The sequence below is a fragment of the Necator americanus genome, chromosome III (genome assembly GCF_031761385.1).
Source record: "Necator americanus strain Aroian chromosome III, whole genome shotgun sequence".
NCBI classification, from domain to species: domain Eukaryota; kingdom Metazoa; phylum Nematoda; class Chromadorea; order Rhabditida; family Ancylostomatidae; genus Necator; species Necator americanus.
In genome coordinates, this window is record NC_087373.1 from 21,577,901 (window position 1) to 21,599,990 (window position 22,090).

The 22,090-nt window shown below is 40.0% G+C and overlaps 1 protein-coding gene across 2 annotated transcripts; it reads right to left on the reverse strand.

Annotated features, from left to right (window-relative positions):
- Nucleotides 1-797: 797 nt before the first annotated feature.
- On the reverse strand, nucleotides 798-22,069 carry RB195_010408 (uncharacterized protein; the record flags this gene model as incomplete). Of its 2 annotated transcripts, XM_064191396.1 has the most annotated exons (8): nucleotides 798-917; nucleotides 1,979-2,163; nucleotides 2,287-2,364; nucleotides 5,880-6,099; nucleotides 6,156-6,249; nucleotides 15,228-15,307; nucleotides 17,462-17,568; nucleotides 21,985-22,069. In XM_064191396.1, 8 exons carry the CDS (start codon nucleotides 22,067-22,069, stop codon nucleotides 798-800), a joined length of 969 nt encoding a protein of 322 aa, XP_064048979.1. The 2 variants fall into 2 exon arrangements, with proteins under 2 accessions (XP_064048979.1, XP_064048980.1); XM_064191397.1 differs by lacking the exon at nucleotides 21,985-22,069 and having other exon boundaries at nucleotides 17,462-17,491.
- Between the last annotated feature and the right edge of the window lie 21 nt (nucleotides 22,070-22,090).

Consider the following 22,090-nt stretch of genomic DNA (forward strand, 5'->3'; position numbering starts at 1 on the left):
GAGTTGGGATGAGATCAGATGACCCGTACATCCACTCTTTATTTCGTTTTTTAAACTCAGAAGTTGTAGGATATAAAATGCGTAATAAGCGTGGCAATTACTTAACTGTGGAGTTGATGGCACGAGGCAAACGTGTTTGTAATCATAGAATTTATCATCACACATAACAAGTAGGAACGGTCGAAAATGAGAATACAATATATGGCAGAGTTGTAATCAATGAGGACTTCCGACTACGCGTCACTATCGGCGGTAATACGCGAAATCGCTCTTTCACCACCGAAATGCCGAGTCGCCTCAATGGGCATTTCGTGGAGCCTTCGTCGCCTCCTAATTCCTGAATTCTTCCGCCAAGTTCAACATTCATCACAATTGTACAGTACCATAGCAAAAGATTAATATCACAACGAGCTGTGCTCAAAACGATTCGGAAAATAAAACATAGATATTGTATACAAAGTTAGGACTTTCTGAAGAAAAAAAAAAAACTTAAGCGAGAACCCAGAACAACACAAGGGCTAAAGAGCTATGAAAGGAGGGGTAACACTGAAAGAGTAAGTTTCTCCTCGAGTATCTATGAGACGGCCTATAACAATGACTAAACTGAATCGAATAGGGCCCCGCATGAGAGCAAAAAAAAAGTCTGAACTACAACCAGAAAAATACATCGGGTAGAACACAAAGAACCGTATAGTTTAATCAGTTGAGGGATATATGTCAGACTGATTTTCGCAGAGGACTACTACGCAGTAATTACAACTACTTCAACGACTATGCTCCCCATACGACACACTGATTTACATATCCGTCTTCTCCTTCCGACAATATAGTTCCTTTAAAGTTTTCAACTCTTCGATCAATGCTTTGTTCTGATTCTCTAGTACAGCAACCCTGCTTTCTAGACATTTCACGTATTCCTGCAAACAAGAATAGAGTTACAGAAAATTTTGAGAACTCAGCTGATCCTCCTCAGTCAAAGCAAAAAGAAAAGTAGTTGTGAAAAAACACTTTTGAACAACACTGTAGTCTTTCGTTGAACTAAAAGACAATGGAAATTTTTGAAAGCACAGGTAATCACTGCAAAATGAAATTAATGCAGCGGAAATGAGTGGCGATATGTGGGGGTAACTTCTCAGAATCATTACTGAGGAAGAAACAAAACAAAAATTCATCTAATTGAAACGAAGGCAATCCACAAAATGTAAATTTAATTATCGAAATATGGAAACTTTTGTGTGCAGGCTCTTGCAGAGGCTAATGCGAGAGGAAGGAAATCATATTGTTTGCGGCGCGTTCATCAATCACACAACTCCAACAGATTTTAGTAACCACCTCATATCGGTTTTTTTATTGTTCAAAACTAGCTGGCTTCTGTCACAAAACGTCGGTGATAAGTGACACTTACGTGAGAGAATTAGTGTGGCAAATACGTGGAAAGTATAAGAAGGAAAGAACTAGGAAACAAAAGAAAACAAGAAAAATTGTGTAATGTTTAAGAAGCAAAAATATCATTCCGTCATTCTTCACAACTTTCAAAGAACCCACAACAATGGGCACAAGAAAGATGGGCAAAACAAAAACAAAAACAAGACAAGGCGCAAAAACAACTGATGCAAGCTTTTTTTGGAAGTCTCAACAGAAGCTGCAAGCGTGCGGATGTGAATTCTTTGGACTTGCATTTCAACCTTCATATTTCCAAGTTCCAACTATGCAGGAACAAAATGGTAGAGGTTGCTGGCAAGTTATTTGAAGCAGACGAAGTTTTTATTTAAGAAACGTTACGTTCCAAAATATGTGGAATTAATAGTCAATTTTGCGGGAAATTATTATCTTCTGTTTCGATAAACATCCTATTCGCGCTCCAGATGTATTTCCAAGGGCGAATGAAGTGGTACGAAGAGAATTTACAGTATGCTTAGCCTGATTTAAGAGTGGAATATAGCGAACACCAAAGGAAAAGAATAAACCAAACGCTCACCTTCTTTTTGCGACGACATTCCTTCGCCGCTTCTCGATTTTTCAGCAGTCGAACTTGTCGTTTTCTTGTAGACTCATCTTCACCGCCACAGCCACCACCACCACCACCTAAAGAACCTCGCGAGCCAGTCGCCAATGTTGGGGATGGAGAGCTAATGTATCCAGAAAGTAATGGAGAGTGCCAATCTGTAATCATCACTCTAAAACACTGCCCCTTGTTTGCGACGAGGGAAGTAAATGAAGAAGAAATGTTATGTTCTTAGAACAATGACTTTGGAGTGACACGGTAATGAAGCAATTAGGTTGCACCTGTGAACGTCGAAGGATCCATACTACCAACAGGTTTGATCACGTGTCCATCATGGTTCATTGGGAGTCCAGAAGATCCTATAGAAGTAACCATGAGAGGTGGTTGTTTAGAAGAGAAAAATCAGTGAAGACTCGAAACTAGGCAAGACAATTGAATTGGAGAAGTGGTTGAGGACCTGACTGAATCTGAGGAAGATAAGCATTTGGAGACGCCAACAATGACCGAACATGTATAAACTAACGTTTATAAATCTAGAGTTAATAATGGAAAAGTCTCTCTTTGAAGTGACGTAGGAACAGCAGCGATGACCCAAAAATTTCGCGGAAGAGCGCGATGATAACCCATCGACGAGCGTACAGCGATCACGTGCGGGTGCAGCCACCTCACTTCGCTATTCGCAGCGTGACGTATCATTCGTTAATGCCAAACGAAAGAGAAGATAGCAGATTACTCCATCAATTCGAACAATGGAAACCGATTAAGTGAAGCTGCAGCCACAGAGTAATGTTTGGCGTAAGGTATCATGATTTTAAGAGAACCACTTTCATTCCCTTTAATCTATGTTTTCACAAGGTAGCTGTGTCGAAAAGATAGTGGATGCTAATATTCATATCGTTTAGAGAAGTTAGAGAAAAGAAAATGAAGAGCGATGTTGAGCAGCCTATCAAATGGGCTCGCCAAAACTTTGGCGTAACAGCGTTTGGCGAAGTAGATGCGACCATACATTATTTTGAATTTTTGCTTTTGTTAGACACGAAGACTTCTCACAAAAATCAGAAATGTTCCTTGTAGAAGAGAAATATTATTGGTGTATGGACCAATTGGTAACGAAACCCCAAAAGAACGAAAGCAGCAGCTTTCTCAACAACTTTATATTGGTCTTTCGAAACATACACTTTTCACTTTCCAACAACTAGTGATCCTACTTGCGGCTTATATTTTCGGACGCGCATTCTATCATGCCTTGCCTGTGCAATTAGTGGTGGAATGTACCCTAACGAGGTTCACCATCGTCGCTGCCCAGATAGCTGATTTTGCGTACCTATCACCGCATCGCAGTCTCGTTGAAAAGGCTCCCGTCAATAATCACGGAACTTTCTTAGAACTTTTTCAACTAAGCTGGTATACAGTTTACTAAGTACCGAAATGTTTCGACAATCCAGACATATTTATCTTACATTTCTAATGCAAATCTTTTTGGAATGCTTCCAGTTTTCAACGATATCACATACGAGCCATCATTCGCCATTTCTAAAGTCATTGCATCGTTTCCACAAATTTTACATAAGGATTTATATTGCTTCCGGTACGGCTACAAATCTGAGAACATCTTACAATTGTAACAAGGATGACGTTATTCGATCATGTTCATGTCTCCAGAAGCCATTCACGAATAATATTGGCAGTATTGAAAGAGGTCAAGAGGTATGGAACGGAAGAAAATGATAAGCTGGACGTATGGATGAGAAGAGATGCCTAAAGGAGGGACTATTGCGTCTCCCACATCTAGAAAAAATAGTTCGTTCGAACAAATTTCGAATTTTGATAATGAATTTCCTCAAGTTGCTGGGGACGACCTCTAGACAAGACTCGCTCCTTCTCTCTCGGTAAATTGTCACACTACATAATTTCATCTGAAGTGTACACTGCCATTCAAAGGGAGCGCAGCCGGCTCAATTCCCCTTAATCGCCTTAAAAAAAAACGGCATGGGGATGAGAGAGATCCAAATGTCGGAAATTTCATGATATGCTGCTTTTAAATGTCATGCACAGCTCCCTTTTTATCTGTATACTGCACGTCGGCTCACAATTTGTAACTATTCCTCCTCATTGAACCATTTCATTCAGTAATTTCTATAACTTTTTATATACCCTTCTTTTCATCATTCCTTGCAACGGCGCAGTTACCCGCGTCCCTACAGCCATTAGAGTACATACTGTGGTTGTCTTTGTATCTAGTAATAAGGAAATAAAGGGAGCGTGGCTTATTCGAGACGTTTTGGTGCCTCCTTGAACATATCCACTAGATACATAATGCCTCGAAGGCACTCCTGGAAAAATCTTAAATGGTCTTTTTACCGTTATCAGTGTCTCCACCACTGAAAACTTGGAAGTATCAAACCAAGCAATCTACAGCAAGAAAAAAAATTACCTTTTGGGAACGATTCACATACTACGTGAAGAACTAACATCGTAGCCGATCTGATACTAAATTTCGGCGAAATGAATGGGCGCCCTCACAAGAGACACATATACAAACAAAATCCAATAAAAGAGATGCACCAAGTACTAGCTTCAGGATCAGATTTTCCCATGGCCTGTATGTTTTTTTCGAGGCCAACTGTTGTTACGACCACATGGATCAACGGCATAGAAAAATAGATAAGGATGGATTTTTGAGGACTTTTTTTGTTGACGAGAAGCGTTCGATTTTGACTTTTCTCGTTCCAGTCGTACTTTTGCAAGGAACACAGTAAAGACGGCAAAACTGCTCAAATTCAGGAACAGCGGAGAAAAAGGCATTAACTCCCAGAAACATCAAGTGACAGCAAAGCACGACGAAACGATTCTTCACACCACTGGTACAGTAAAGGATAAAGTGTCTAGCGTTAATCAATCGGTTTGGGATGCGCCTCCACGTTCACTTCAATTCAGAATCGTTCGAGGTTAACGAACGTGCACCTCGACCCCGCAGGGATGATGGTGAGCACTAAGGTGGAATCGAACCTTGATCGATCGCGCAGGCAGCGGAACTTCTATCCGCCCCACTGGTGTAGTAAAAAGAAATAATTAACTGAGAGCCCAGAATAAAAGTCACAGAAGTTGCCTTTAAAACGACTGGTTCGAGCGTAAAACCTTCATGTTTTGCAATATTTCGAAAGTATCGTTCCAGAATTTATATTTCGAAAGTATCGTTCCAGAATATATTATTTTATATATATTTTGATATATTTACATATATATCTATTTATATATATATATATATATATATATATATATATATATATATATATATATATATATATATATATATGGTTCGGAACCAAGCTTCCAAAAATAGCAGCAGACACACAAAACACCCCCTAAGGAACCAAAAATCGAGACCTTGGTTTTCTTCCACAACGAGATAACTTTTCGCAGGAATAAGAATGAAAAAAAAGAAACCCCGTGAAATGGGTGAAATTAACCAAGAAATTAACTCGTTGGCAGCCGTACAAGTGATAAAATCTACTTTGTACAGTTTCAATTCGTCATATGGGTCTCATTCTGTGGGTTTGAACTGTTTCATTGTCGGCCAAACGTAAACGTCCTATTCTTGAACTTGAAGATGTTTTGCGTTTTCGCTGTTTCCTGAAAACTACGTCTCGAACCAATGAGAAAAAAAAAACAGAAAATTTCCCCAAATGTTGAATTGGGAAGTTTTCATTTCGTCATCCCATTGCTGTAAAGAGTTGCATCGTTGGATAAACATATCTTTGACCTTTTTCAGTCCTCTGTTCACAGAATCTATGCGATGTTTTTCGTTTCAAGTGTGCTATTTGCAAAACAATTCGGAATTGTACCTACTACTGTAAAGATTGAAAGCACCAACCGGCTCCAGCTGACAACGCAGCCGAATTTTGACTGGAAGAAGCAGCTGCAGCAATTGCCGCAGCAAAATCAAGGCCTGGGGGTAGCGATCCAAGATCTCCGTTGAGGTGAAGAGGATGAGGGAGACTTCCACCTTGCAGAAGACCACCAGCCAGTGGGGATGCATACGGGCTGGGCCCACTTGCTGTGCTTGATCGGCCCGTAGAAGGTGGAATGTTGACCTGACAAAGGCTAATCGTTAATTGAATTAGAGATGTGAGGAGTAACGGGAGCAAACCTGCAAAGGCGACGCATCAACAGAGGACGGAGGAGTTTCGTCTGGCTCTTTTTTCAACACCTTGTCCGCAGTCTCCAGATCTTTCAGAATCATTCTAAAAAAAACCTGTATTTGTACAGTAAGAAGATGTAGAAAATCTATAGATGTTTAGAGAATCTGGAACAAGAGTCGTTCTAAAATGTGGCAGCAAAATGTAAGAAGATACTAACAGTAAATGAGACATGGAGATAAGCAGTCTTCTCAAAAGACTCACAGGATGAAAGTATCCTAGCCAATGTAACGTATGAATCCGAGAATCAGGGCTGAATGTTGGAAAAAGTCCCTCGACTTTTAGAATTTTCCAATCAACTCCCAACTTCCAGCGGAACGAATCATGGTGCGCAACAAAAGAAATATGTACGTATTTGGTTGAGCAGACTTTTTATATGAAACTTTTAAATTTTTCTAAAGATAAAATGCCTCATAAGAGAGCAACCATATACAGTAGCGAAGAAAAGTTTAGCAATTTTTCGGGCTTCTGCTCCATTTTCTATTTTCTTTTCATTAAATCTAGCACATATTATCGAAAATGATGGGTTGAATGCAATTCCGCCTAGAAAAGGCAAAAATTGCAAAAAAAAAAACCCCTGGAATTTCAAATTTGTTGGAACTAGCCCGGACAAAAGATGGACTATTTTTCAATCCTTGTGTTGTGTTACCTCCTCCATCTCTTGCTGCTCTTCGTTTCTCGAAACGACAAATTCTAGCAATAGTAATTGCATAAATATTATAAGAAACAAAGTTTCTCTTCTTATCATCCGAAGAAATAGCTCTAATAATGAGCTCTTAGACATTTAGAGCAACTTCTTCGTATTCACCTATGAATACGTGAAAATATACGTGAAAGAAAGGAATTTGTTAAAGGCATCACGCCACGAATCTGAGGTGGTGGATTTCAGGTGGAGTATTCGTATGCGGGATCGTAGATTATGGAGATTATGGAGAGGGGTGATTCCGTACATTTCTTCTTAATTGCCGTAAAAAATGGTGCGGAGGATGCGGCGCGTGTACAAGGCTGGCGCGCTCCAATCAAACTTCTTGTAGAAAATAGCGCGCCGGAACGCCCGAAGCCGTATCTTTCGGGCCGTTTTTTACGGCAATTAGCAAGAATGGGCGGGATCACCCCTCTCTCATAGTCTACGATCCCGTATACGAATACTCCATCTGAAATCCGTGCCACCTCTGATTCGTGCGGTGATGCCTTTAAGAAAGTGTGGAACAAGACAAAAGAGCAATAAGAGAAGTCAAAAGTAACACAAACAATACAGGAATTGAGAAATTGCTAAACTTTTGTCCGGGCTATTTTCAATGAACCTAAAATTGTATATTTTCTCCCTGGAATTTCCGCCTTTTCTTAGACGGAATTGCACTCTCGCATCTGCACAATCGCAAACATCACTTTCAATTATATATGCTTGATTCAATCAAAGCAAAATGCAAAATGTAGCAATAGCTCAAATCACTGTATGTATACGTATTTCGGAACTTATGGTAGAGATGAAGGTTCATTAGATCAAAAATATATCAAATACTTATATGACGTATAAAAGAACAGACGTACTTTTTCTACATCGAGATGAGGATCAAACAAATAATATTAAGCCAATACCGTACAGCAACATGAGTGTCATGCTCTTGTTCCCTCGAAAATGTCTTTATTCTCTTCTGAGCAAGAGTTGAACATTGTTTTGCAATGAAAAAACAATAGATACAATAATCGGAGCGGGGCTCCTATCAACTTCACTTTGGAAGGTTGGCGGAGTAAAATCTTTCACCTCCACATCATCTCCACCCCTGTCAAGTACCTATGATCTTCCTTCACTTGGACAGAAGCGAAATCGGTCCGACTGAATATTGATTTGAGAACAACTTTGGTAAGACGAGTGTTGACAAGAAAATAAGAAAACAACACGGGAATCAGAACAATTAAGGATGTAAATGTTGGAATTCATGCAGGAAAAAATTAGGAACAGAACAGTCCGAAGAACAGACAAAATAAAAGGATGAATTGCTTGGCGTTGATGAATTCTCTTGAGATCCCCATATGTTCGGCTTCAATTTAGAATTGTAGAGGTTTATGAATGCATTCATGGCCTACTCAGCCTCTTGGTGGGGTTAAGCAACGATTCAGGTCAGTGCTTTCATCCTCCGGTACAAGTAGGATAAGAATTTAGTCTCTGGGTTGTGCTGAACCATTGGCAGCGCAAACGTAGTGGGACATTTGCGTACTTATCCTACCATTGAGCTATACTTGCCATATGATAGGTGCTGAATATTAAAGCTAAAACGAGGGACATATAATTTCTGAGGAAAAAAAAACTCTTGTAAAAGAAAGTGGCTAGCGTAAGACCATTATTCGGAAATTTAGGCAAAACTTGTACTTCATGCACATCGTAGAGTTCCTCGGCCCAAGAGGACACGTCGAACGACACATGAAAATTTCCATTTGTGGTGACTTCGCTGTATTCTCAAGGTGGAATATTGGATTTTCACTGAAGGCGTGTGCAGGTTACCGCATACACTCTGCTTGCGCTTCCTGTAGAGGGCGAAAATTCCTTTAGTACCCGTTGCTTTTCAAATGCTGGTTTTCTTTAATTTCAGCCTGAAATCTATTCGACTAGCACTTTGCTGTTAATAAATTGACCCTTTCACCTCTACTCCTGTAAATTAGAGGAATTGTTAACAGAGGTACAGAAAAAATTTTTCGGTAACGCATCAAAGTCAAAAAAACAGCTGATAAACGGTACCGAAACCATTGCTAAGGTCTCTAAAGAAGCTGACATTGTCTCCTCATCTTTAAATGGAGGTGCATATTCTTTTCTACCCGAATAGAAGGGACTTTTGTTAAGTGACTTACACACGAATTGCTAAATCGTTGGAGGAACTTTTATATCAAATATTCATACTAGGAAAAGTTATTAAATTGGAGACGCCGTTCTTCCAGGATAGAAACTAAAATCTTGTCATTTGTTTTTATCGTAGTGGAAAGTTATGCGTAGCACTTCTGCGTTTTCCTATTCTAGTATGTAAGGCATACCATCAAGGGCAGCGAATAAAGAAAGGATAAAGTAGTTTAGTCTTATTCAAAATTGTATATACGTCATTACGCTATTAAAAGAAAGATATGCACTTGAGTTCCCTTGCAAATTGAAGTTGCTCTCTATGCAAAGACCTGCTACGCCAGTACGCTTTTGGCTATCTTTTTTTGATTTAAAGGCATCACCCCACGAATCTGGGGTGGTGCGGGTTTCAGGTGAGTTATGCCTTTACGGGATCGTAGATTATGGGGATGAGGGTGATTCCGTCCATTTCTTCCTAACTGCCGTAAAAAAACGGTTCGAAAGATGTGCCGCGTGCACAAGGCTGGCGCGCTACAATCGAACTCGTTATAGAAAATAGTGCCCCGGAACGTTCGAAGCCGCATCTTCCAGACCGTTTTTTTTTTCAAACGGAAATTAAAAACATATGGACGGAATCACCCTCATCCCCATAATCTACGACCCCGTATAGGCATAACCCATCTGAAACCCACACCACCCCAGATTCGTGGGTGATGCCTTTAATGTAATTTTCTTCTTATTAACGTTCAGTACCAGATAGCATAAAATATGAAAATATCGAGAGGGAACGCCCTCACCCGACTGAACCCCGTTCATCTAGCATTGAAGGCATCACCCCACGAATCTGAGGTGGTGCAGATTTCATGCGGAGTATTCTTATAAGGGATAGTAGATCATGAAGAGGAGGGTGATTCCGTCCATTTTTTTCCTAATTGTCGTAAAAAACGGTCCGGAAGATGCGGCGCCGCACAAGACTGGCGCGCTCCAGTCGAACTCCTTGTAGGAAATAGTGCGCCAGAACGCCCGAAGCCGTATCTTCCGGGCCGTTTTTACGGCAATTAGGAAGAAGTGGACGGAATCACCTCCCTCCCCATAACCTACTATCCTGTATATGAATACTCCACCCGAAATCCGTACCACCTCAGATTCGAGGGGTGATGCCTTTAAGACCGTTGTTTTTTTAAACTATAAATGGCAAATCATAATTGAATTGCGCATCGCCAATGTTTTAGTTACTCTTATTGTTGTAATTTTGAGAGTGTTGAATTATACTAATTATATTAATCATGTTAGTCCAAAGAAATCCGATTACAAACGTTGGTGGGCGACAATGTTGCGCGCATTCTATCGTGCAATAAGTTGGACCGTTGGGAATGAAAACTGTTCCATACACCTTTTTTTCTGTATTAGAAGAGGGAATTGAGCCTGCTATTCAAAAAAAAATGATCAAGGAGTCATGCCCAAACAAATTTACCTTGTGGGTATGAAAAAATCTTCCTACATCACTTAACAGAATTTCGATTAGAAAACACACCTGAGAGGGAAGGAAAAATTGGAAAAAGTAAGAACTCATGTTGAATCTGTTTGGATGCTAACACTGATTGATTACTCTGGCGCGTAGCCGTAAATGCACTGCATGCGGGAAATTTCTGTGTTCCATTCTTTTCACTACTCAGTAAGACTTTAAGAATGAAACCGGAATGCGAAAATCCGCACATCAGAACTCATTTTACTCAGCGTAGGAGTAATGAAACCCAATTTGTAACTTGTCTTTCATTTCTGTTTGTTCACTCCACTTTCCTGGAAATTTTCACTTGGACTTCTGATGATGAGAAAATCCAAACCTTTCGTCCAACTTTGTGGAGAACATTAGAATATGTTTGAAAAAGAAAGCGGAAAATCAACAAAAAAGAGAAGAAGTCTGTCATGTACCAAGATATAACATTCGAGTCAGGGGCTACGAATTTGCTTATGCACGAATTAGCCCTGTTACACACGTGGGGAGGAGGCCTCCCCCAAAAAAAACACCAAATTTCTCCCCCTTAAAAAAAAAAAAAAAAAAAAAAACCCCCCCCCCCCCCCCCCCCCCCCAAAAAAAAAAACCAAAATTAAGCGTGGTCAAGCGTGTAGTTGGGAAAAAAACCCTCTTGATCACGATCCCCTCCATAGAAGATCCTCCAAGAAACGAGCCCTTCTCATTCTTTCTAGTATAGCCGCTCATACAGTAATGAGGAATTAGTTGTAATAAACAGAATGAAAGAAACAAATTGGACGCTTACTAAATAAATCAAATAATATAATACAGCAAAAATTAATAATAATAAATAATAAATAGTGCTGTGACGGATATTAATATAAAGTGGCGCAAGTAAAATAAAAATATATAATATAATATAGACGCCACTGATAACTCACTGTAAGGATTAGAAGTCAGTACACATATAAATATTGAGAATATGAGGAAGCTCTCAACGTATATTCGACGACACGATTCTTCTTTTGACAACAATTGCAAACGGTAGTTTGAAAGGCAGTGGAGAAATTTAGCATTGTTCTCAAAATTTTCTCAACTAGCTTTTGAGAGAACGGAAACTATCTAGAAGAGAATAAAAAAGAGCTATGATAGCGGAAATCTTCCTTTGCAACATACTTCAAACCGAATTGGTATTTATAAACAACGAGCTGTGTTATTTAACCTTGTTTGAAGTCATACAGATTTTGACGCGTTGCCGGAAATCTGAGATTTCGCACTTTTTTCAATTTGCGAAAATACTGTAGCACGGTTGAACAATTCGATGCCATATTTTGATAGAGCAACAAGGAAAACCCCTGACTGCAAATTTTAGTCTCTGTAAAAGGTGTATGTCTGTAAAAGGTGTAGGTCTCTGTAGGTGTTATGGTTCTATTAGAAACTAATTGAGAAAAACTCGAAAATTTGAGGCGAAATTTAGAATTTTTCTCAACAAAGTTTCAAAAAAGCTAGGAAAGCTAGAAGCAGCAAACTTTGCAGAAATATAGGAGAAATCTCTCCTTACTAATTGCACACAACTTTATTGCGTGAAATTCACTGAGGGTCGATATTCGGAAACTCGTGGAGCCTACTTTGTACTAATTTTATCCCTAATGGCGCCTGTAGATGCCTTTTTCGCTCAGTAACAACATCTAAATTGCTTTTTCGAGTGATAATAGCGGATTCTTCACTATCAGATGAGAAATGTACTCTTTTAACTCTCGTGCACTAAATGCGAAAATCCCACTTTTTTCAGGGACTGATCCCTACCAGTCGCAATACAAACGACGACACATTACATTGCGGCCATCGAGTTCCAAAGACTGATAGCTTCAACCAGCTTCAGCCGATTGTGGGTACCGGATACCCACTCTGATTCCTTCTCTCATACTCAGCATTTCCATTTTCTTAGAGAAATTAAAAAAAAAACAACTCACTCAAATATGGACATCTGTGCATAAAGGTGGCAAATGGTCACTTTTGTGAAAAGCTTCGCCATACGACTTTGCAGGGTACAAGCAGATCCTGTCCATCCGGTCTATATCTCTCGGCAAAACATGACTTTTTCGATCCTTCCTGGTTTTTTTTTTCTAGCAACCGGGTGGAGAAAAATAGTATATTTCTTCTTCAATTTTTTCTTAACTAGCCTTCATGGGTCAGGCCACTTGCGAAAATGAAAATTCGCAGTGAAGAGTTTCCATTTATGCTCTATCAAAATAGCGCTACGGACTTTCAACCACTTTACCATAGTCCTGCAAAGAGCGCTCATAGTCAGTATGCATGTGACTTTTTACTTTAAATTGTTAGTTTTAATGATTTATTTCGAATTTTACTTATTATATTTATTTCATAACTGCTACATGAACGAATATCAGAGAGAATGAAAGGGAGTGAGATGGGAGTGAGGATCGTTTTTGGAAAGATCGTGCCCCAATTACACACCTACATAAAGCAGACGGCCTCTTATTTACGGAGCGAAATTTACAGCTTTCGTCAATTGTTGCCTCTGCATAAAAGACGAGCGCAAACGAGTCCTCAAAATCGTCAACGAATCACCACACCCTCAAATCGATAAGACGACGACCGATAGGAACACGCTGCAGATAACCATATCAGATCTTTCTCCTTCTTCTGGTAGTTTATGCATCTTTTGTTTCTAATTTGAATAGTTGAAATTACTTCATAGTCGTAGCAAAAATTAATCTTCGTTAGCGTCTTGCCTTACCACTTCATCGATTATTTACCCATCGATCGGATAAGCTGCCAGTAACCGCGGATTCGAACCTTCGATCCATCGTGCAGGAAGCGAAACCTCTAACCGCTACGCTACATCCGTCCCAAGTAAAGAACAGCTTCACAAATAATGGAGCTTGAAACGGCATAGGCTAGACATACTGTCGGAAAGGTAATGAACTTTCCTAGTCCTAAAAAGCGATTTCATCCGAAATAACAGAGAAATTTAGAACATGTCTACCTTGCTAAAGAGAGTTCATCAATAATTCCAGTGACCACCAAGCAGTATAAGGAGTATTACCGCCACAGCAGAAAAAAACCACCTTCTTTGTAATTAAAACGCTTCAATAAACCTCCAAGAAACGAACCCCGACGAAAACGTATTCTTGGTATTGTAAGTTGCGGAAACGAGCTTGGCCTACCTCAATTCCCCTAAAAACAGCGTGGAAAGCAGTTTATTTCCTACGAAATGAAATAGAACGCGCTCCTTTGCACACACTCTGGTTCTCTCAGCAGTTTATTCACTGGTTCTACTGGAATATGCTAGTGATGAGACCCCTTTAATTTTCAACTACTCGTTCGCACATGGACAAGGGTGTGACAGGGGTTTCGTAGGAAAGGACACCATCTTCCACTCGTTATTCACGACGATAAGGGGAAGATGAAGGGAACCACAATTTACAACCCGAAATCTACGTTTTTCCTGTGGCTTCCTTACCACGTCAACTTCGTGATACGCTCTTTTTGAATTAAAGGCATCACCCCCACGAATCTGAGGGGAACGGATTTCAGGTGGAGTATTCGTATACGGGATCGTAGATTATGGAGAGGTGGGTGATTCCGTCCACTTCTTGCTAATTGGAGTAAAAAAAAACAGCCCGGAAGATGCGGCGCCGCACAAGGCTGGCGCGCTCCAGTCGAACTCCTTGTAGAAAATAGTGCGCCAGAACGCCCGAAGCCGTATCTTCCGGGTCATTTTTTACGGCAATGGGGAGAAATGGACGGAATCACCCTCATCCCCATAACCTACGACCCCGTATAGGCATAACTCACCTGAAACCCGCACCACCCCAGATTCGTGGGGTGATGCCTTTAACTTCAATTCGTGCTCTATTTTGAAATCTCCGCTTCTTAAAATCGGTGAAAAAGATAACTAGTACAGTAAGGAACTTCGAAAGTCTAGGAAGAAGCGTCGTGCGTGATTAGCTTCGCGAGACATGCAACAAACACAATTTACAAAAAAAAATAACGTGATTAAAGAAATTATAATGTTGAAAATTAACTGGGACTAAGGACAATTCGCAGCTCAACAATTTTTGCTTTGCTGGATTCTTTGTACTGAACCTGTAGTTGTCTAATATGTATTTGCGAACTATCAAACGCAACCTTCAATGCTATAATTTATCAATTATAACAATCATTGCTAAATCTTGCTTCCACACAACGCCTTCCACTAGGTAATGACTGAATTGTCACTCCAGCCCTTCGCTGTTGCTTTTTTAATAATGCATCTTTGAAATCCAAGTGTTAATTAAAATGAGCAAGCTTTCTTATAGAAGTTTGATTACTTGCAATACTAGCATACTATCCTCAGCGCGATCAAAGTTTCTTGAACGCAAGTCTCTTTTGCTTTCACCAGATTTGCAATCTCCTATATGAAGGTTCGGCGGAGTTGCCATGGAGATGGGCGGTTGAGGGTGCCAATGACACTAACACTTGTAGTAAGAATATACTCGCGATAAAAGGTAATAATTGATAAAAGCGCACATTAGGCAGGTTCAAACAATCAAGTATAAGAGACTAAAGAGAACCCATTGCTTATGTGCGGTAAAAGAACGGGAGTGAGATAAAGTAGAAAATTAATGAAGCGATATGAGGAACCGTGTATCAATGCTATCTATAAAACAATGGAGGCAGCAAGACAGTAACAACAAAATAAATGAAAATCACCGATAGCTCGGTCTCCTGTTGAGTTGCTCACGACGCTTTCGTGCTTCATCTTCGCTCATGACCTCTTCACCAGAAAGAGCCTAAAATGATGAAAATCGTAAAATAGTAAAAGAAAAGACGTTTTGGGAAAGAATGATTATTGTCAGCCACATCTACCCCATATGGGTAACACATTCACTTAGAAGGAAAAAGTAGATATCTGCTGTAAATAAGGACTTGGAAACCGAACACTTCTGGAACTAACCAAAGGCAAATTTCGTACTTTGCAGAAAGAAAAGTACTTGAGAAACGGTGAGCAATTTCAACTAGAGAACAAAGCAAATTTTAACACATAACATAAATAATACAAATGTTCGAGCCACTCGAACAACAATATACTTTCTGCTGAAAAGTTAGTTCATTATAGAACAGTGCAACTAAAACTGGTACTGAAAAATAGTTCAAACTTACCTTGAAAAGCAGCATTTTTAACGTGGTATGTCAGGAAAGAAGGTGAAAATGATAAGAAGGAATTTATGAGCGCGCGTGAAGAGCGTCTTATTCTAACTGAGCTAGGAGGATTCTCGATTCGCTGTGGCGAAGAGAGGATTAGCGCATACGGAATACCAACATCAAGCTACATACTGCAATCCACGCCACTGACTCATCTCAACACCATTAAGATACCTAATAAATAAAAGAAACCATTAGTATGATGTAATTTAATAGATCAGTGCCTGGGTCTGTACAAAATTAGACGATATCTTAAAAACTACGGAAGGCGCTACATAAAAGAACTGCGCTATCAGCAATAAAGTAAATGAATGTAACATTTTTAGGAACGAGTCTAACAGTTTGCACGACGGCTTGCAGTTATCCACACCAACTTCGGATTGGTTTATCTTATAGAAAATATCTTATCACATCCGACAAATCAGCATTATTTTGAACAAATCGACCGGTGGGAACAGACGGTTAACTAACACTGATGAATGTGATAGCTTAAGAGAGATTCAGAAAATGAAGACAAATAGAGGCAACTCGTTGTGCCAAAAAATGAAACATGGCAGACAGTGCAATAAATAGCCATTACATTCATACAATGATCAAACCTTAAACCTTTAGCAAAGCAGTTCAAATGTTGTGAATGCTATTCTAGGAAACCTTTCATGAATGTTTAGATGAAGCCAGTTCATTTGATGTGATCAGAAATAGAATTTACTGCAGCACATTTTAGAACAATTAATGCTACTAGCTCAATTTCTGTTTTTCAGAATGAGCAGCTTACAAGCCTACGTTATAAGAGAACTTGCAAAAAAATATAAAGAGAAAAATTAGAATGCAATCGCCAATACTTTGTCCGATACGTGTCATAATGAACAGCAGATGCTTAACTAGCGGTGCTAAGATGAGTTTGAGTGTAGTGCGGGCATGGTTTTGCTTTTATCAAGGTCATTCTATTTTTCTTCTTCTCTTAAGACAGCAGGAATATGATTCCTTGAGACTAATCAGGAAACTATAATAATGATGAAAATAGCTCATGTATTACTGCACAAAACTTATACTTTAAAATAGTTAACCAGCTGTATTAAAGATTAAACAGCAACATAATATATGCGAATTAATCAGCAAAGTTCCGTAATCTGAAATAATTTGTTAAGATGCTTAACTAGTTCTAATTATAAGACAATATTAAACAACAGATTACATACATTCCGCACTTCTAGCACTTTACATGCCAGGAAAGACTAAGTAAAAAATATTTTACACTTACAAGCAAGAGAAAAAGACACCGAACCTTAGCACTGAAGCGATAGTGATCTTCCAGATGAACAAGGAATGTTTTGGTTATATGAAAGGTTTTTCAGTTCTGACATCGAATCAAATAAAACTGTAATTAAGAAGATCTAGTTTCTTATTCTAGCGAGGGAAACTTGTGCAAATCTGAGGGGCCTGTCACCAAAAATTCCAAAGAACTGAAGTTTAAGTTTTGCAAGGTACAAATGGATTGACATATGATTTAAGAAACCGGCATCAAACTTAATACGAAGAAAAAATAAAAACAAGATGTAGGAGGAAGTAAATGATGGAAAGAAAGGGATAGCCAGCATCCTCTGCTGGGAAACATGCTTTTTTAACCAGAAACTAGCAGCTACTAGTAAACTGAAAGGAATTATCAAATCAGAACAAAAATCAAAACTACTAATCACATATATGACTACTAAAACAGCACGTAACGATAAAATGACACTGACCTGCCCTCCATTACCTTGCTGAATGGACATCTCAGCTTTCAGTGAATGAAGAAGATTTTGCTGAGTATCACAAAATCTATGCGAAAGAGCGCATGAAACAGTAAACCCTAGAACACCAGAGTGAAACACAAAGCATTGGCACACTTGTATTCCTACGATGGTTCTCAGAAAATGAAAAATAAAAAGAGTGGACACTACATTTGCACGGGGAATTCATGATGTGATAACACGTTAAGAACCAGCCCAGAAAAGAACTCGATTGCAAGGCTGATTTGCTAAGGCAACTCGAAATTAAAACCGCAGGCAATGACGTCATGGATTCAAGGCAGTCGATGACGTCACCAACTCCCTGAATTTCAGGGTGCACGCGCCGCCTTCAAGTGAGTATTTAATTTTGCTTTCTGTAAAATAGAGATTCTGTTATGCAGAGGTCTTCGCATAATCTACGACATAAGCGACTGAGCAGCAAGCGATGGGTGGTGAGAGTCATTCTGCAGTGTCGGGTTATATTGAGCATTGGTCATTGAGTTCGGGGATGCTTCTCTGGTCGAGGTTGTTTTGATTTGATGGTGAGTCCTGTCAACATCTTAGAGCATGGGGATGATATGCAAATACCGTGTTGTTTGTGTGTTGTGTTCAGGAAGGTAGCCGTTCAAAAGATTCAAAACATGGTTTTTTTTTTCTTTGGAATGGTTGGTCAGGTAGAACGTGGGACAAAGTACTTGGAACCCATAAGTTATCTGAGCCGTTGTCGAAGCCAATGCTATTATTATTGGATATTAGTGTCCTAATGAACATTTAAGTATCCTCGACTACCCAAACAGTCGAATATTCGGAGGGAACCTATAGTCGAGACGTGTCAGCTATATTCGATAATACTCGACAGATGCAGATGTTCACAGTTGCCATTAACTATATTTTGTGAGATATGTTGCGGTTGCTACTGCTCAGGAGAAAAATGAGCCTTCAGAAGCAGTGATACTGTCTGAAGACAGAGTATCGCTGTGGGTTCTGCACCACGCTAAAATCGTAGCACGCTGCCTTTGATTAAGACTGACACTGATAATAGTCACTCACTTGCCGCTTACAAGAATTGAGTGGCACTGAGTTGTGTGAATTTGCCGCAGAACACGTGGATCGTCATTGGATTGTACATATTTTCTTTGATTTCCTTTGGTTTGTTCTAATGATTGTTTCCTTTGACGGCGCATCAGAGGCGGTTGTCTCATGCTTTGACATTTCATTTTGCTACCAGGAACGTCTTTATAATTTAGGGTGCGAAGCAGAGATTCCTAGAAGGATTTTTTTCCGCTTTCAATCCTAATATTCCTTCCAAGTATTTGGAAACGATGTAGTCGACCAATTACTGACATCTTCGGTTTGGATACTTAGAAATATGCGCTGTTGTCTTCTCATATCTTTGCCTCGAACAATAAGAAATAAAATTTTCAATTTACTTGACATATAGTCGCCAGGCTCATAATATTGCTTGGCTTGCTATCTTCGCAGAGGTGTATTATAATCGAGCAGAACGCTGCCTAACCCTCTCGATCAACAGTAAGAGAACGCAATTTCGTCGCTTTTCCACACAGTTATGGGAGAGCTGGCGTCTTGTGTGAAATGACTTTCGGCGCTGAAATCGACGACGCCCGATGGTTCAGAAGCGAGACGGTGCGTTGTTGCCAAAGACTCCATGCCTCATCAAAGCGATTGACCTATCAGATTGTGAGCTTGACCGATGTGCTGGACGACAGTACCTTTTGCAATATTTGGGTAGCTTCCATCATTTAGCTGTAGTAGTTACATGTATAGCTTAGAAGAGCCCAAGTAAGTGATGAGGCTGCCAAGTGCTGTAATAGGTCCGTACTTACTGAAAAAGTCTGCGATACAAAGAAGACCCAAAAAAGCAAAAGAAAGAAAACTGTAGACGAATGGAAAAAGATAAAGTTTTCTAATCAAAATCAAATCAATCAAACTAAACGTAAAACTAACATTAATACTGAACCACAAATGTATAATAATGTCAAGTATTACTTTTTCCTTGTAGAGAAAACCCAAAATCAGCAAAACGTCAGTATTGTGACGTGCTACTGCTAGTGCTAGAAAGAGTCCTACAATAGAGAGGACACTTTCGAATACTTCCAGAAACTTGAATTCGTCTGAACAATGTTAACTACAAATAACTTGAGGATGAGCTAACACCTTACTTCTTTTCGGATTCAAAAGCCTTCTTTCTCGACCAGTTCCGATAATTATTATCTAAGATGGGGCTCCTTCATGCTTCCACTGCACCTGCACTATTGATGGTTCGGAACGGCCAAGCAAACTTTTCACTTCTTTCGCTTCTCCGAAGTCGATGTATTGGTAACAGACGTGTCTGGGAGGATACAAACGCTCACTTTGTACATCGACTGCTACCTCTTCCCCTTCTTCCGAGGTGGTGATGATGCATTGGGTCTTCGCATATCTTTTTTCCCATTTTGACAACAAAGTCTAGTTTGTTCAAAGGAGCTTCCGGAACGGTTCATCTATGTTGTAGAAGGTTCCTTCCAAAAGATCACTTAAAATGCAGCATATCACGAAATTGGCGTAGTATGGAAACCCTGAGGAACTCGTAGAATTCAGGTTGTAAATTACGGAACCCGCCATGGCTCCGCTCTACTTACTACCACTCCGCCTGCCGTTTCCACATTTTCGTGGTATTCAAATGTTCGTGGATAATTACAGAGGCACTAGTAATATCGCATCAAACACTCCTCTTAGCAGCCTTCAATATCTTCACAAGTCCATTATGTAGGAACCCCTTCCTGATAGAAAATTAAGTAGACAACTCTCACTGACGACGGAGTGAATGTGAGCCACGTTTACTAAATTGTTTCTCGAAACGAATGAGATCTACGAAGCTATGAAGCAGCAGCAAATAAAGCAAATAAGAGCGAACAGCGAACCCGCGAAAGCTGCCCACAGAGTTCCAGGGACATTGGGAACGAGGGAAGCGGATGCCTACGGATAGGTGAACTATATAAACTTCGATTTCGACTTTGCTATTAGTTAGATTTTATGTGGCGCTAAAGTTATGACTAGAAAGAGACTCAAATTTCCTTGTTTGGTTCTGTCGGTCCAATTGCTAGCATTTGGGGGACGCGAATTTAGAGTACGTTCATCTCTGAGCAACTTCATAGTATTCAATAAATTCGATTTGGATTTTGTCGTAATATTTTGCTATCACGACCGACTTATAAACACTGGCAATTCAGTATAGTGTAATTTCAATAAAATCAAGCTTAGTGGGGAAGGGTTTTTTTTACCACCAAACAGACCATCATCGTACTGCCGAAGGGGACCCCTGTCTTGGGTCATCGGAACATCCTTCGGAGCCTGGAATATTGTGTTTGGAGCCTCTGCTGGAAGTCGGATGCCGGATCACATGTCTCATTCGACGTACGATATGTGCACAAAACTACATGTGCTTCACAAAATTACATGTGTTCCAGCGTTTTTATCACCTTGCTTTTATTCGCAGGTTTCGCAGTTTCCGGTCGATCTTGAAAGAGAAACGGTTGAAAGCAGAGTCCTAGAATTGAGACATTAGAAGTAGTCAGCCGGAGCCATCAGTGAGCACGACGTCTGCGAAAACAAGTGTGACAGAATGACGTGCTCAAGAAGAGGAGATTTCCGAAACGTTTTTCTGATGTATTTCCAGAGAGCTTCGGCTGTGTCAAATTTTTGGATTTGTGAAGGAGGGAAGATATGTATGTTTTTTAGCGGAAAAACGCTGTGGAATTGTATCTGGTGATAAAGAGTTCTCAAGATCGAGAATTTTACTGATGTGCTTGATAAAATAACCTTAACCTGGTGTGCCGAAAACTCTACTTCTACTTTGTTTTGTCTTTCGCTGCGTTAAAGGCATCACCCCATGAATCTGAGGTGGTACGGATTTCAGGTGGAGTATTCGTAAACGAGATGGTAGATTATGGAGAGGGGGTGATTCCGTCCATTTCTTCCTAAATGCCGCAAAAAGCGGTCCGGAGGATGCGGCGCGTGTACAAGGCTGGCGCGCTCCAACCGAACTTGTAGAAAATAGCGCGCCGGACCGCAGAAGCCGTATCTTCCGGGCCGTTTTTTGCGGCATTTAGGAAGAAATGGACGAAATCACCCTTCTCCCCATAATCTACGATCCCGTATGCGAATACTCCACCTGAAATCCGTATCACCTCAGATTCGTGGGGTGATGCCTTGAAGGCAAACAATTTAGCCCACTGTTTATCTGCTTCTCGGTGTCACGCAAAAGCTACCAATTTGAAATCCGCAGATCTGAAATCTAATAAGCCGGAAAAATTGCAATCCCCCTCAGTCGCCATCACAGAGAGCGGAAAGAGCGCCACCTTATACACATTCGGTCACTTTATGTTCCACGATAAATCAGAACGTTCTGTCCGGTGTTGGAATTCTGGTTAGTTCTAGAATTATCCACAATAAAATACAATCGAAGAGGAAAAGTTCATACAAGTTCAAACACGGACACAAACTGACATATATACCATAAACAAAACCTTTTTCAGCTTGGTCATCCCAAAAATAAATGGCAAGTACATGATACAGTGACATTTTGATTTAAAAGCAAACAAC